At 48.0% G+C, this 13,990-nt stretch overlaps 1 protein-coding gene across 2 annotated transcripts in view; it reads right to left on the reverse strand.

Annotated features, from left to right (window-relative positions):
- Nucleotides 1-13,990, reverse strand: part of NECAB2 (N-terminal EF-hand calcium binding protein 2) — a 127,625-nt gene that overhangs the window by 103,422 nt on the left and 10,213 nt on the right. For both annotated transcript variants that reach the window (XM_083163964.1, XM_083163963.1), the window contains exon 2: nucleotides 5,879-5,903. In XM_083163964.1, coding sequence (XP_083020090.1) covers nucleotides 5,879-5,903 — 25 coding nt within the window. The remainder of the gene's footprint in view (nucleotides 1-5,878; nucleotides 5,904-13,990) is intronic.

The raw sequence follows: 13,990 nt of genomic DNA on the forward strand, positions 1-13,990 counted from the left end.
AACGATATGCATGATATGTCTTAACGATATATTGTTATTGTGCCTATCGCCTTCTGTGCTTGCACTATATCGTTGACAATACACGCTCTCGCGAGCCAATAACGATGCTGTCTGTACATGAGGACAAATCATGACTGAATCTGCAAAACATGTCTAAAAACTGGTTTAATTGAATAGCAAAGTCCGTTTCTTTAGGCTAGCCCAAAAAGCGGACCTTTATCATGTTCTGAGTGGAGGCCAGGTGGCATCGGTAATGGATATCGTTCAGTGTGTTTTCACTAGATAGTTTGCACGGGAGTTCAAGGTACATCTCTAACGATAATCGCTCAAGAAGCGTGATACAGCTTCTAACGCTGATAAGTGAAAAATAATTATTTATTAATTAGTCACAAGCAGCGGCTCTGTCCCAAAACATGGCAGCCCAGCGCCTGCCTGCGCAGCCTAGCTACCATAAAGATGCGAGTCCTTCGTTGCTCAGCAAAGCATTCGTATTTCGTGCAAAACTTTGCAGTCGCATCCTGGGGACGGACCTGGCATGCTCGCAAAAATAAAACTCACGCTGAATTAGGCCCAAGGAGCATTTTGTTTAGTGCACGGATGGGAAACCTTTCGGCCCTCCAACTGTTGTTGCACTACACATCCCAGGATGCCTTGCAACAGTTTTAGCATGGCCAAGTAGCAAAACTGTAGCAGGCCATGCTGCGATGTGTAGTTCAACAACAGCTGAAGGGCCAAAGGTTCCCTATCCCTGGGTTAGTGTATACCCATCTTGAGCTTGGTTTGTGCTTTATCTCTCCAAGCTCGGATATAATCTGCCCCCAAGTTTATTTACACATGATTTTTTCTTGCTAGGTTCCTTCTGTGCATTTCTGCCCCGTATTCATACGATCCGGAGAATTGTATCTATTGTCGATGGATTGCACAGAAGCCACAAAGAGAAATCATCTCCTACTGTACGCTGTAGGAAACATTGGGCCTTATTCTAGTTCACTCTTAGAGGCAAATTCCTTCTTAGCTGGACAAAACCATGTGCACTGCAGGGGGCCAGATGTAACAGGTGCAGATAGAATTAGATTTGGGTGAGTTATTTTGTTTCTGTGCAGGGAAAATACTGACTGCTTTATTTTCACACTGCAATATAGATCTCACTTTGAAGAAAAACCCCACCCAAATCTAATTCTCTCTGCACAAGTTACATCTGCCCCACCTGCAGTGCACATGGTTTTGTCCAGCTAAGAAGGAATTTGCCTCTAAGAGTGAACTAGAATAAGGCCCATTGAGAGGGAATGTACAGGCGGATAAATGAAATATAACCTGAAGAGTAAGACACTTGCAGTAACCGTTTAGCGGCCCATTAATGCCTTACCCTGCGCACACCATAAAGGAGCACTAAAAGGTTTCCTCAGATACACGATAAGAAAAACACATTTGTGTTTATGATACAGCATGGGGATCCAGTCCCTGATGGCCGAAGGTTTCAATTTAACTGGGTGCCTGGGGAAAAAACCTTCAGGAAGACTGTTACCGACAAGGCCCGAGGCGCGAGAGACCATGTGACACATTTGGCTTAATGAGTCCCCAGACGGCTCGCAAGTCTCACAAACATTAAACCACGGCAGCCAAGCCGGATGAGAGCATGCAGCACACGGTGCGATGGGAAGCATGTTAGTTGTCTGGTAAGAACAGCGAGAATGCATACGTTAAGTACTTGTCTTCTGATTATAGGCTCGGGGGCAATTTGTTTTTTAACCCACTAGAACAGCTGCTCGATCTCCTTCACTTTCCATGGCAGCGCCTCATTTCAGCAGCGGAAATAGCAGAAGCATTAACTAGCTAAATACAATAGCTGGAACACCACAAGACGTTAGTACATAGGTAAATGGCACAGTGATAATGGGTTTGTTACAAAGCCAGGACTGGCCGGCGTCAGAGAAGGACAGGACTAGCAATATGGGTCTGATTCAGACCTGATCGCTAGGCTGCGGATGTTCGTAGCCTAACAAGCAGGTAAACGCTGCCCGGCCGAACGGTCAGGGGATGTGTACGCTTACACAGCCCCTCGCATGCATCTGCACAGGCGAAAAGTCATTCGTTGGTCCCTTACCATTAAATGATTTTTTCCCCTGTTTGCAGATAAAAGTCAGTCTAGAATTTCGGGCGGGGGCTGACGTCATGTGACGTTAGCCGCCCACCCCAAGCAGGCACTGACAGGGGAACAGCCAGCAGTGTATTATGGACATGTCCCTGCCTGCCCCCATTCCGCCCACTATGGAGTGACCACATGCACAAACCTTGACCATCGTTCGCGTGGCCAAATTCGTCCCGTTACAGGTTCAGAATTATTCCATATAAGCAGGAAGGACCCCATTTACTAGAGCAGTGGTCAGGTAACTCGGTCCTCATTACCCCACGCAGGGCATGTTTTGCAGGTCTCCTCACAGAATCACAAGTGAAATAGTTAACTCCACCTGCGGACCTTAAAAAATGTGTCAGTGAGTAATTAGTACACCTGTGCACCTGCTGGGTTACCAGCAAAACATGCACTGTGTGGGGTAATGAGGACCGAGTTCCCTGACCACTGAGCTAGAGAGACCTTTAGCACTTACAGTATGTTCTCCATCTATAGGCAGCGATAAGGCTCCAAGGAAGCCTCCAAGGCATTGACAAGTGAAAAGGTCACGCACATAATGGCTGTCACATTGTTAAGCACATCCACTACGCAATACTAAACAAGATATTGCCGCTGGTAATAAGGATTTTTTGAATGAGGCTATAATAATCATCTATTACCACTTGTGTCCGGCACTGGCGAGTGCCCCCCCCCCCCCCACCCCCCACACCACCATTTCTCATGTGAATCTCTTTTCACCACTATCTCTCTGCCCCATCTATCTCTCACTCCCCTCTTATCTTTACCCCTCCTTTGCCCTTTATCTCTCTCTCTACACTCCCCCCCCTCTCTCTCTCTCCCGTCTCCATAAGCAGGCAGCTGTACAATAGCTTTCTGCTTTCCCCACCATTCCCTAACTGCCTGGATTATATCTGCTGCATCTATTCCTGCTGCAGTTCCTGATCACTGAGGTCTCCAGTGACTCGGCTCCAGCTATACCGCTGCTGTCTACTTCTACCCCGTGTGGTCTCTGCTGCGTAAGGTTCCCCCGTCTTCCTCATTCATCTTGGTGCAGCACAAGCTGCTGAATAGAGCAGAACATCCACACAAAGGGCCTGATTCTGGTTGACTCAGTAAGTTGCGAAGAGAAGTGGCGTAACTATGATGCTGCAGCCCCGCGGCGGTTTAGGAGATCCAGCGCCAGCGGGGTCTGCAGTGGGCGTACAGTAGCCAGGAAAAGTTCCGCGCTAGCAGCCTCGGCACTTCTCCTGACTGTGGCAGCCATAGCAGCAGTCGGCACTGCAGTGTGGTACTGGGCTGTGACGGTTGAGTCCAATGGTGAAGTTTCAGCCTGGGCCGGGAGTGGCTGGTGTGCAGGTTGCAGAATGAGGTAGTCCCAGCCGCAGCTGCGAGCACTGAACTTTACCTCCTTTGTCTGCCCACCCCGCCACTGTCAGTTGGTGCTTGCCGCTCGCCTGCTACCTGCCGCTCGCTGAATCTCCCACCTGCTGGCAGGGGGGGGGGGCAAAATTTATAGTTGCCAGAGAGGCCGCCCTGCTGCCATTTCCATGTTTACCGAAAACACATCCCACTGCCACAGGCGCTGGAGACCATCGATTGATTTCTCCTGCCTTTGCAAATAAAAGTCTGTCTGAACTGACTTTTATTTGCGTACGTCCGGGACAAAAACAGGGCGGGCCGATGCCTGCCGGTGGGAGGGCCACTGGCATCACATGATGAGGAGGATCTAAGTGGTGAGAGAGCGAGTGGTCAGTCGAGAGGGTACCGGTGTGTGAATGTAGGGTGGGGGTTCCAGGGGGTGTGAGAGTGAAGAGCCACAGACTGCACACAGTGGAAAGATCATTCAATGTGAGCGGCTTGAGAATGGATTTGCAGCAATTCGCAGGTTTACACGGGGCGGGATTTCACTCTGGTGGGGGCATAATGTACCTGATCGCAGGGCTCCAAAAATGATCAGGTCTGAATCAGGCCCATAGTGTATGAGCAGCCCAGTGTAGCCACACCAATGAGCGTCACCATCTGATTGCATGCTATGACATACAACACAAGCCTCCTGCTATAAGCTGTAAGTCAGATATGTAATAATGAATTCATGGGAATTCTCGGCCTCTCTGTTCCCCACTAAGCACAAATCCTAAAACAATAACAAAATCTGGCAAGAATAAGGAACTAATACACGCTATAGATTGTAACCGCAGGTGAAGCTTTTCCTGCTCCCCGGGACCCGCTCGGAGCTCGCAATCAATAGCGTTTTAAGAAAATACAATTATTTTTAATCAGAAGCCAAAGGAAAAAAAAATCCATAAGAATAATGTCTGCATCTACAAGAGCTGGGCCTGGGCCATGTGTGCGCTCAGTGTGTAGAGTGCGTCCGCGGAGGTGCTGGGTGTGCGCCAAGTGCCTTTATTCTGCGCAGGGTACACACATAATACACATATACAGCAGGACGGCCATACACAGCTGGGTGTGCGCCAAGTGCCTTTATACTGCGCAGGGTACACACATAATACACATATACAGCAGGACGGCCATACACAGCTGGGTGTGCGCCATCTGCCTTTATACTGCGCAGGGTACACACATAATACACATATACAGCAGGACAGCCATACACAGCTGGGTGTGCGCCAAATGCCTTTATACTGCGCAGGGTACACACATAATACACATATACAGCAGGACGGCCATGCACAGCTGGGTGTGCGCCAAGTGCCTTTATACTGCGCAGGGTACACACATAATACACATATTCAGCAGGACGGCCATACACAGCTGGGTGTGCGCCAACTGCCATTATACTGCGCAGGGTACACACATAATACACATATACAGCAGGACGGCCTTACACAGCTATGTGTGCGCCAACTGCCTTTATACTGCGCAGGGTACACACATAATACACATATACAGCAGGACAGCCATACACAGCTGGGTGTGCAGCACAAATAACCAGCCAGGGCTCCCTGCGACCAGCACAAGCCTCTAAATGACAATTAGAAATGGAATAGAATTGTTTTATAAGGACACAACGGTGGCAGCATAATGGGATTTCTGACCACTAATTACAGGCCTACTGATGGCCACACAGTCAGTATTTTCCAGGGTCTTGTAATGTAATTTGGATATAACATTTATACACTGCAGGGTTGATGGAATATAGAAGTCACGGGGACGAGCTGGAAGGGAATCAGGCGCCCTGTGTGCAGAAGACGGAATAAATCCATATACACAGAACTATGGGGGTTATGCTGCGAATGGTGGTACCCCGGCCCACCATTCGCAAGGCGCGTACGTTTGCACTGGCTGCCAATGGATGTTTTACATAAACATCCATTCGCAGCCTGCAGGGTAACACCCGCATCATTCGATGGTCGACGGCCATCGAATGATGTGGAACGTGCTATGCTTTAACAATGCTTAGAGAAATGTACACACTTGATACAATTAGGAGAACATAAGACTGGAAACATTTACAGCAAGAATAATGCACAGTGTAATCCAAACATGTATGGGTTCAGCTGCCATTGTAGGCACCGGTCGGACTTCCTACACCCCGACATGCCCACTTAGTGTTTGGGCATGAGAGGTCACTGCACGGATACCACACGCAGCTGGTAAGTACTGTAACATCTTCTTCTTCCGAGAACAAGGATCACTGATCGCTGCACAATAGGAACAACAGGACATTTTTCTAGCAGTCAGTAAGCCGTTCTTTTCTAGGCAGAAGACAAACAAGCATCTACTCACCGTTCTTATCAGCGCGGCGGAAGATCTGGAAGAAAGAAGGCAAAAAAAATGATGTTATGGTCAGTTCTAAAATATTTCCTGGAACAAGTAATTTATGAATTACAGATATGTCCATAATGTGTGGTGTCAGAAGGGAGGTGCGAGCCGCAAAGTGACACCAAAATGCCGGCTTCTCCAAAGTGACAGGAGCCAGGTGCTGCAGTGTGACATTGTCCTGCAGCACCTGGCACCTGTCATAGAGGAGGAGCCGACAGTGCAGGGACCAATCTTCAGGGGCATTCCAATCCCACTGAGTGATGTCACTGGGATTCTTAGCTAGGCTACGCACCCCGTTGCATGAGGCCACACACCCTGTTTTGGAACTACTGAGTGCTGCCACTGTCTGCTTACACCCATCCCCAAATCATGCCACACACATGCGACTAAGCCACGACATGCACTTTTTCATAAAATCTGTGTCTTATTGACATTTCCAATGTGGCAAAATCACAGTGGATAGTGGCACGGATACCACACTGCTGTGTGCAAATCAGATGCTAGCCTGCGTAAACAGGCAGAGACGGAGGAGCAATGCGAGTAATACAAGCCACACTTCATATTATTGTGCTCCTGTTAGCAAGGTTGCAATTTTTGCAGATGGACAAAATGACGCTGCACTGCAGGTGGGGCAGATGTAATATGTGCAAAGAGAGTTACTTTTGGGTGGGGTGTGTTCAAACTGAAACCTAAATTGCAGTGTAAGAATAAAGCAGCCAGTACTTACCCTGCACAGAAACAAAATAACTCCCCCAAATGTTACTCTCTCTGCACCTGTTTCATCTGCCCCCCCCCCCCCCCCCCCCTGCAGTGTAGCATGGTTTTGTCCATCTACAAAAATTGCAGCAAAATGCTAATCCCATAAGCGTCTGGGACAAGGGACATTCTAAGCTACTACGATGCAAAGACCGTAAGACGCTAAATTTAGGAGAACATGTAAAATTCCTGGAATCGCCAGCAGCGGCCTCTTTTAGTGTTGGAGCTGCGGGGCAATGAAAGAAAGCAGCTGCCCACAAGTGAACAAATGCAACCAAAGGTTCTCCATCCCTGTTCTAGAAGATGCAAAATAAATAATAAGTAGATATGATTGGTTTCTATGGGCAAAACTCCCATCTTCAATAAAACTCTCCTCTTAGTAAATTGACACCACAAAGTCGACCTGCGAATCCCCAGATGAGAGGCAGCGCACATATGCACCTGTGTACGGATCTGACACAGAGGCGCAGTGGTGCAAGTAGAATTTTTTTCTTGGTGGTACTGATAGCCTCCACCAAAAATGGGCATGGTCATGTGTCATCAGGGGGCGTGGTCACACAAAGCTAGAGGAGTGACTAAATGACAATAGAGGTGTGGACACAGGAGACAGGGAATTAGAAACAGGGAATGACTGGGGGTGGGTTGGCTCTTGCTTGGGGGAGAGCCAGGCAGCTTGTGTTTACAATAGTGGAGCCTGCTCTTCATGCTGTCGGCGCTGCTGATGCCTGTGTGACAGGCTAAATCAGCAGTAGCCGGTAGCTGCATACAGCACCAATCATAACGCTGGGTGGGCGGGCTGCGGATGCATTATGGTTATCCAAAGATGACAGGGTTTGCAAAATTACCGGATCCTGTGGGAACTGAAAGATCAGCTCCAAATGCATTTAGAGTGTCTCCCTCACAGGCATTACAGCTGGGCACTTCTGCTGCAAAAATGACCGGAATCCCCTGTCTTTCCTGGAGTCCAAATACAGTCCACCACCAACGCGTTTCTGGACTCCAGGAAAGACAGGGGATTCCGGTCATTTTTGCAGCAGAAGTGCCCAGCTGTAATGCCTGTGAGGGAGACACTCTAAATGCATTTGGAGCTGATCTTTCAGTTCCCACAGGATCCGGTAATTTTGCAAACCCTGTCATCTTTGGATAACCATATTTTAAGCTTTGTTTTATTCTGTGTTTTATGTGGATTTTATGTGTATTGCCATTAAATGATGTGTGTTTAAAATACATACTTCACTATTGCATACCATTTCTTATTCCTCCATATGTGCCGAGTGGAGAAAAAAGAGAAAATCCAGTGATATTCCTAGCGCCGGATAAGTGCCTTTCTCAATTTTTGTTCACATGGTGTTTTATTGGTGAAGGTCTCTGAGAAACCTTTGGTAGAAAGGTCACTTGATTGTGCAGCTGGATGCGCAATATATCTGTTCTTCATATTTTTGTTCACATTGCGGATGCATTATATTTAGACTTAAAATGAAAATAGAAATGACAGTGGATCAGGGGGTAAGTGGTACTGCGTACCTGCAACATATTTCTTACTGGTACTCCGTACCACGCCGTACCCCCTTACTTGCAACACTGCAGAGGCGGCATTGCGGAGGGAGGACTTACGTTGCCTGAGTACAGTAAGCGTGTTTACATACTTGCACACAGATGGAGATTGGCCTGTCATACCCGTAGCCGTCTCATTTGCAGGTGGCCCGGGGGTAGATATAATTACACACTGATGACAGTCGCCAGCAATACTCACTTCTGTTTGGCTGACTGCGGACTGTACATGAGGCTGCAGCTGATGTTCTACTGACTATTAGAAGCATCTAGCTCTATACTAAGAGGTTGGTCTGAAAGAGAATGGGATTGTCTGCGCTGTGTAAAGGCAGATTGTGTGTTAATTAATGTTTTAATGAGAGCATGAAAACTACAGTCTTGCTATAAAGAAAATTCCCCATGAAAAACAGCTGGGAGGAATATTTTGACCTTTATACTGATGAATGCGGTGAACACATAGGCCCTTATTCTGGTTCACTCTCGCAAAGGCAAATTTCTTCTCAAATGGACAAAACCATGTGCACTGCAGGTGGGGCAGATGTAACATGTGCAGAGAGAATTCGATTTGGGTGGGGTTTACATCAAAGTGAGATCTATACTGCAGTGTACAAATAAAGCAGCCAGTATTTTCCCTGCACAGAAACAAAATAACCTGCCCAAATGTAACTCTCTCTGCACAAGTTACATCTGCCCCACCTGCAGTGCACATGGTTTTGTCCATTTGAGAAGGAATTTGCCTTGGCGAGTGAACCAGAATAAGGGCCATAATACAGGCCGAATTCACTACGCTGTCCGATTGTTGGGGTTTGCGCATACACAGAATGAGAATTATAGGAGTTAAATCAGTTTAAAAACCCAGCCCAAGAACCCAAAATGTTGGCAGTTTAGGATTTTAAAGATTGGAATTCAAGAGTAAAATGGGCCGAGAGTTAAGGCCCCCATACATCGAGGCGATTTGGTCCGATTTCGGCCAATCAGCCCGTTAAATCGGACCAAATGGCCTCTCCCTGACATGCCGTAGGGGCCGAAGCGCTGTCAGACCACCCGTTCCTCCAGGCGGCAAGGCGGGTGGGTAAGCAGGGACGCAAGCAATCCATCACAACGGATCACATGCGTCCCTACCGCGGGAAGGTTCCGGCGGCTCGCAGGGTATTGGGTGTCCGTACACTGCTGCGAGACGTCGCAGGCAGTGTATGGGCAGTTATTTTGTTTCTGTGCAGGGTAAATCCTGGTAGCTTTATTTTTACTCTGCAATTTAGATTTCAGTTTGAACAGACCCCACCTAAATCTAACTCTCTGACTGTGGAGAAGCCGGGATTTTGGTGTCACCCATTGGCATTCGCTGAGCTTATGAATGCCAATGCATCACAGCCATAGGAATATATATATAAGTAAATGGGACTAGAAATGTTAATAAAGCAGCTGCAGTTGACTATAATAAGTTTCATGTCATTTCTGGAAGCGGGGTGACATTTAGGGAATTCATGAGCTGCCTAAGAGATGAAAAACTGCTTTAGCGAAAGAAAAACACGAGGACACTTAAGTGTAATGGAACCATATGGCTTGAATAATTATATTAAAAAGCGTGTCACAGCACTATTTAACATTGACATATATTAAAGGCTGTGCATTACTTATCTGAAGAACAGTCATGAAATAAAGGGTTTATACACAGGTTTGCCATAATGTTCCTTTAATCTGGGCCACCTATGATTTACAATGGTTCCCTGGCCTGAATTTTATATTATTTCGGCAGAGCAAGTTTGTCCCAGTTGCCCGGAGGCAAGATAAATATTGGTTCCTCCAAACAGTTCAATCAGTAAGGTATCTGTCTTTAGTAAGACAGGTCTTGGGTGTGATACTTGCAAAAATTATGTTTAGACTAAAGAGAGTGACGTCTATTGTCCTGTTAGGAGGGGGAGTCAGCCACAGAAGCGATATGGACGGCTAACAGGAGAGGAGAGGTGCCCCCTTTGGAGCAGGAGCCCGGCGGCAAAGAACTCCATTGCCTAATCAGTGTTTGAGAAAATGCAGCTCTGAAAATAGGGCTACTGGTTTCACACCAAATAAGTCTTAAGGCCCCCATACATTAGGCTGACATGTCCTAAGGACATGCCGGACCTGATTTCCCTGGGAGGGCTCGATTGGGCATTCGATGTGAAGTTTTGCATGCGATTTATTACATGTAACTTCCAGGGAGCATGCCGGGTGGGGTGCTTCTCGGAGAGCTGGGCTGCAAAAAAAAAACCACAAATGAACGGGCAGCCACTGATTGGTTGAGAGCTCTCTCAGCCCATTCATTTCTATTAATTTTTTTTCCTTAATTCTCCTGCCATCCGGTTCCCCCCGCCCGCCTCTGTGGCTCGTGGCATTCCCTGCCCACCTCTCTGCATCCACCTCTGGCTCCCAGCGTCCCCCTGCCCAGCACCGGAGCCCCCCCATTAGATGCGATACATCGTGAGTGCTAAAAATGCACCCACGGTGTGCCGCTGATGGCTGCACATAAGATTTTTATCTGGTCTGATGTCATACACGTGTTTTTTGGTTGATTTTGCGGCTCGATCTATCGGAATTGGGTGAAATCTGGCTCAAGCAGCATAGTGAATGGGGACCAACAGCAGTTAGAACCCACTGGAGGAGTCCAGACAGCATGGGAGGGAGGACGGCGCTGCGGACTGAGGTGAGTGCAATCACCATGGACAGAACACCAGGACGGGGGACCTGTGTCACCCCAGATGGTGTCTGTGGCCGCTCTGCTGTAGATGTATCCTAGGCGGCATGCCTGCTGGTAAGTGCCGCTTGTTCACGCAGGAGAAAGGCGCCGGCAAATTGAAGCTGGGAGTCCGGTGAGCAGTAGATCCAGCGGGGAGAATTGAGTGGGCTGTTAAACTGTTGTGTTCCCTAGACGCGTTTCGTGACTTTTTCAGTAGGTGGATGCATGAAACAGGTTGTAACTTTATAGTCTTATTTTCAACCCATTTTTAAGCGATTACTGTGGGGGCTGCAACCTGCCTTCCGGAGGCGGGCGGCTGAAATCACTGGATGTTGGCTGCCCGCCATGTTCTCGGAGCAGGTAGCAGCTAATCTAAGTCACCAGAGACTGACTTAGATTAGGGAGCGCTACAGAAATCATTTGATGGTCGGCAACCATCGGATGATTTTGGCCCGCACGCAAGCCTACGCATTGCTGCGGGGACATTCGGCGTGTGGGGGAGGGCATTCACACGCCAGGCTTGCAAAGCGGCAAACTAACAACAGATCGGCTATATACAGATGGTCCTTTATAGTTTCCTGCAGCAGCCGTCTCCTCTGAGCATTCCAACATACTTACCTGCCTCTTTCATCTCTCCAACTCTGCTTCCTTCCTGCTAATTATGCCAGACACTGAAAGCATTGCATTATGAAAATGTATACCATCGTCATTTCCCGTCTACTTATTGCTGCCATTATTCCAGGACTTTCAACTGAACTGTCTTTGAAGTAGTTTCTTGTGGACTGTACAGAACCTTTTTTGGAGGATCGTAGAAACAGGTCATGTCGCAGTAATGTTAACCCATTGCTAACTTGTGCCACCAGTTCTTAGTGCACTTGGTCTGAGCTGCATTTGTCACAGATAAGTCCGGCATCAACTGTGCTGCAGGGCCGATGCTACATGACTGTGGCCAACATCGTACAAAGACATGTCAGATGTAGTACTCACCCGATATCGATATAGTGCTCGAACAGAAAATGGTACTTGTGAGTTATCCGGGCGTCCGATTTTTAAATCGGGTCGGATCGGGACATCGCATCGCATCGCATGCGACCATCGGATGCGATGCGATGACCCGATTTTTCCATAGGAATCAATGTTAAAATGGACTGAGTCCATTTTAACATGGAATTCAATGGGAAAAAGGGTCCTTTTCATACCCCTACTATCCAAGTGGGCATGGAGTTGGATATAAACCTGTGGCGAGCGTAGCGAGCCACCGAGCCCGAAGCGTGGCGAGCGTAGCGAGCCCCGCGAGGGGACACAGAATACCGTCCCCTCGCGGGGCTCGCTTCGCTCGCCACGCTTCGGGCTCGGTGGCTCGCTACGCTCGCCACAGGTTTATATCCAACTCCATGCCCACTTGGATAGTAGGGGTATGAAAAGGACCCCTTTTTCCATAGGAATCATTTTAACATTGATTCCTATGGAAAAATCGGGTCATCGCATCCGATGGTCGCATGCGATGCGATGCGATGCGATATCGCATCGCATCGCATCTGATTGTATGCCTTAACTTAAGGCATACAATCAAAAAATCGGACGCCCGGATAACTCACAAGTACCCAGAAAATATATCGCCTAGCATGGACCCGGAATTAGGAGGCAATTCAGACCTGAGGTCCGAATTCGTTACCGTGGTCAATGTTTGGGGTTTATGCAGGGAACCGCCCAGTGTTTTAGAAACAGTGGGCGTACCCCTGTGAATGCAGGCGTCTGATGTCAAGTGACATCAGAAAGTGCAAAATAAAAATCACTCATCTGCAACGCTGCGTCCGATGTTTGCATTGAAACATAAGGTGATTATATATATATATATATATATATATATATATATATATATGTGGTCTTATGTTTCGATGCAAACAACTCTCTTGTGTTCTACGAGAATGAACATCTACTTAGCATTAGAAAACCACACATGTGGAATGCACAAATCTAGCAATTAGTGCACATTCTGGCCACATCTTTGTACAGTAACAAATGCATCTGATTATGTATCGGAACTAACTGCGACGGAATGTCTACTTAATGCTTGCGTATATAAACTGCCCCTCTGATCTCTATATAGCTAGATATATACTACTGACAGCAACTGCTGAGCCATAAGTGATGGAGAAGAGGAAACATGTCACCTCAGCATCCATTAACATGCCGATCCTTCCCAGCAGCAACTTCTCATATTAATCATTACATTACACCGATTTCTTTAGCACTGAGAGCAGTCTTTTTACATGGATACATGTCACACTTCCATGTGACTGATAGGTGTCACTTGGATAGCTGGGATGCTAATTTGCAGAACCCTGCAATCAGGTATACACCGCCCAACCAGAGTTAAATCCCGCCCCAAGCATGCCTGCGAATAGCTTAGCGCGGCTTGCGAAAATTAGCTGAATCAGCGATTAGCAGCAAATCCATCCGCAAGCCACTCATCAATTAATGATTTCCCAGTGTGCACAGTGTGTGCGTAGCCCAGGACTTAAGGTGCCCTCCCATACACTGCCTGCGACGTCTCACAGCAGTGTACGGACACCCGACAGAGTGCGAGCCGGCGGGACCTTCCCGGCGGCAGGGACACATGCGATCTGTTGTGATGGATCGCATGCGTCCCTGCTTCCCGCCCGCCTCGCCGCCTGGAGGAACGGGTGGTCGGACTGCCGGTCCGACCACCAGGTCGGGTCCAATGCGCACGGGAACGCGTGTCAGGAAGAGGTGATTTGGTCCGATTTAACGGGCTGATTGGTCGCAATCGCCCGAAATCGGACCAAATCGCCTCGATGTATGTGGTCCTTTACTCGGCGGCTGCAATAGAATCAGGCTAATAGAGGCCAGAGCTGACATCACACACTCCCCTCAAACACCTGGGCACAGCTGCATTTTCCCTGACACGCCCAGATCACAGCCGGTTACCACCCCAAAATGGAGGCTTCGTGTCAATCAACTTCCGTAAGGCCAGTAGCAGGATTTTATTGTTGGATGGCCTTGCGCATGTGCACTACAATCCGTATGCACAC

Source organism: Crinia signifera, chromosome 11 (genome assembly GCF_055691185.1).
Source record: "Crinia signifera chromosome 11, ASM5569118v1, whole genome shotgun sequence".
Taxonomy (NCBI): Eukaryota; Metazoa; Chordata; class Amphibia; order Anura; family Myobatrachidae; genus Crinia; species Crinia signifera.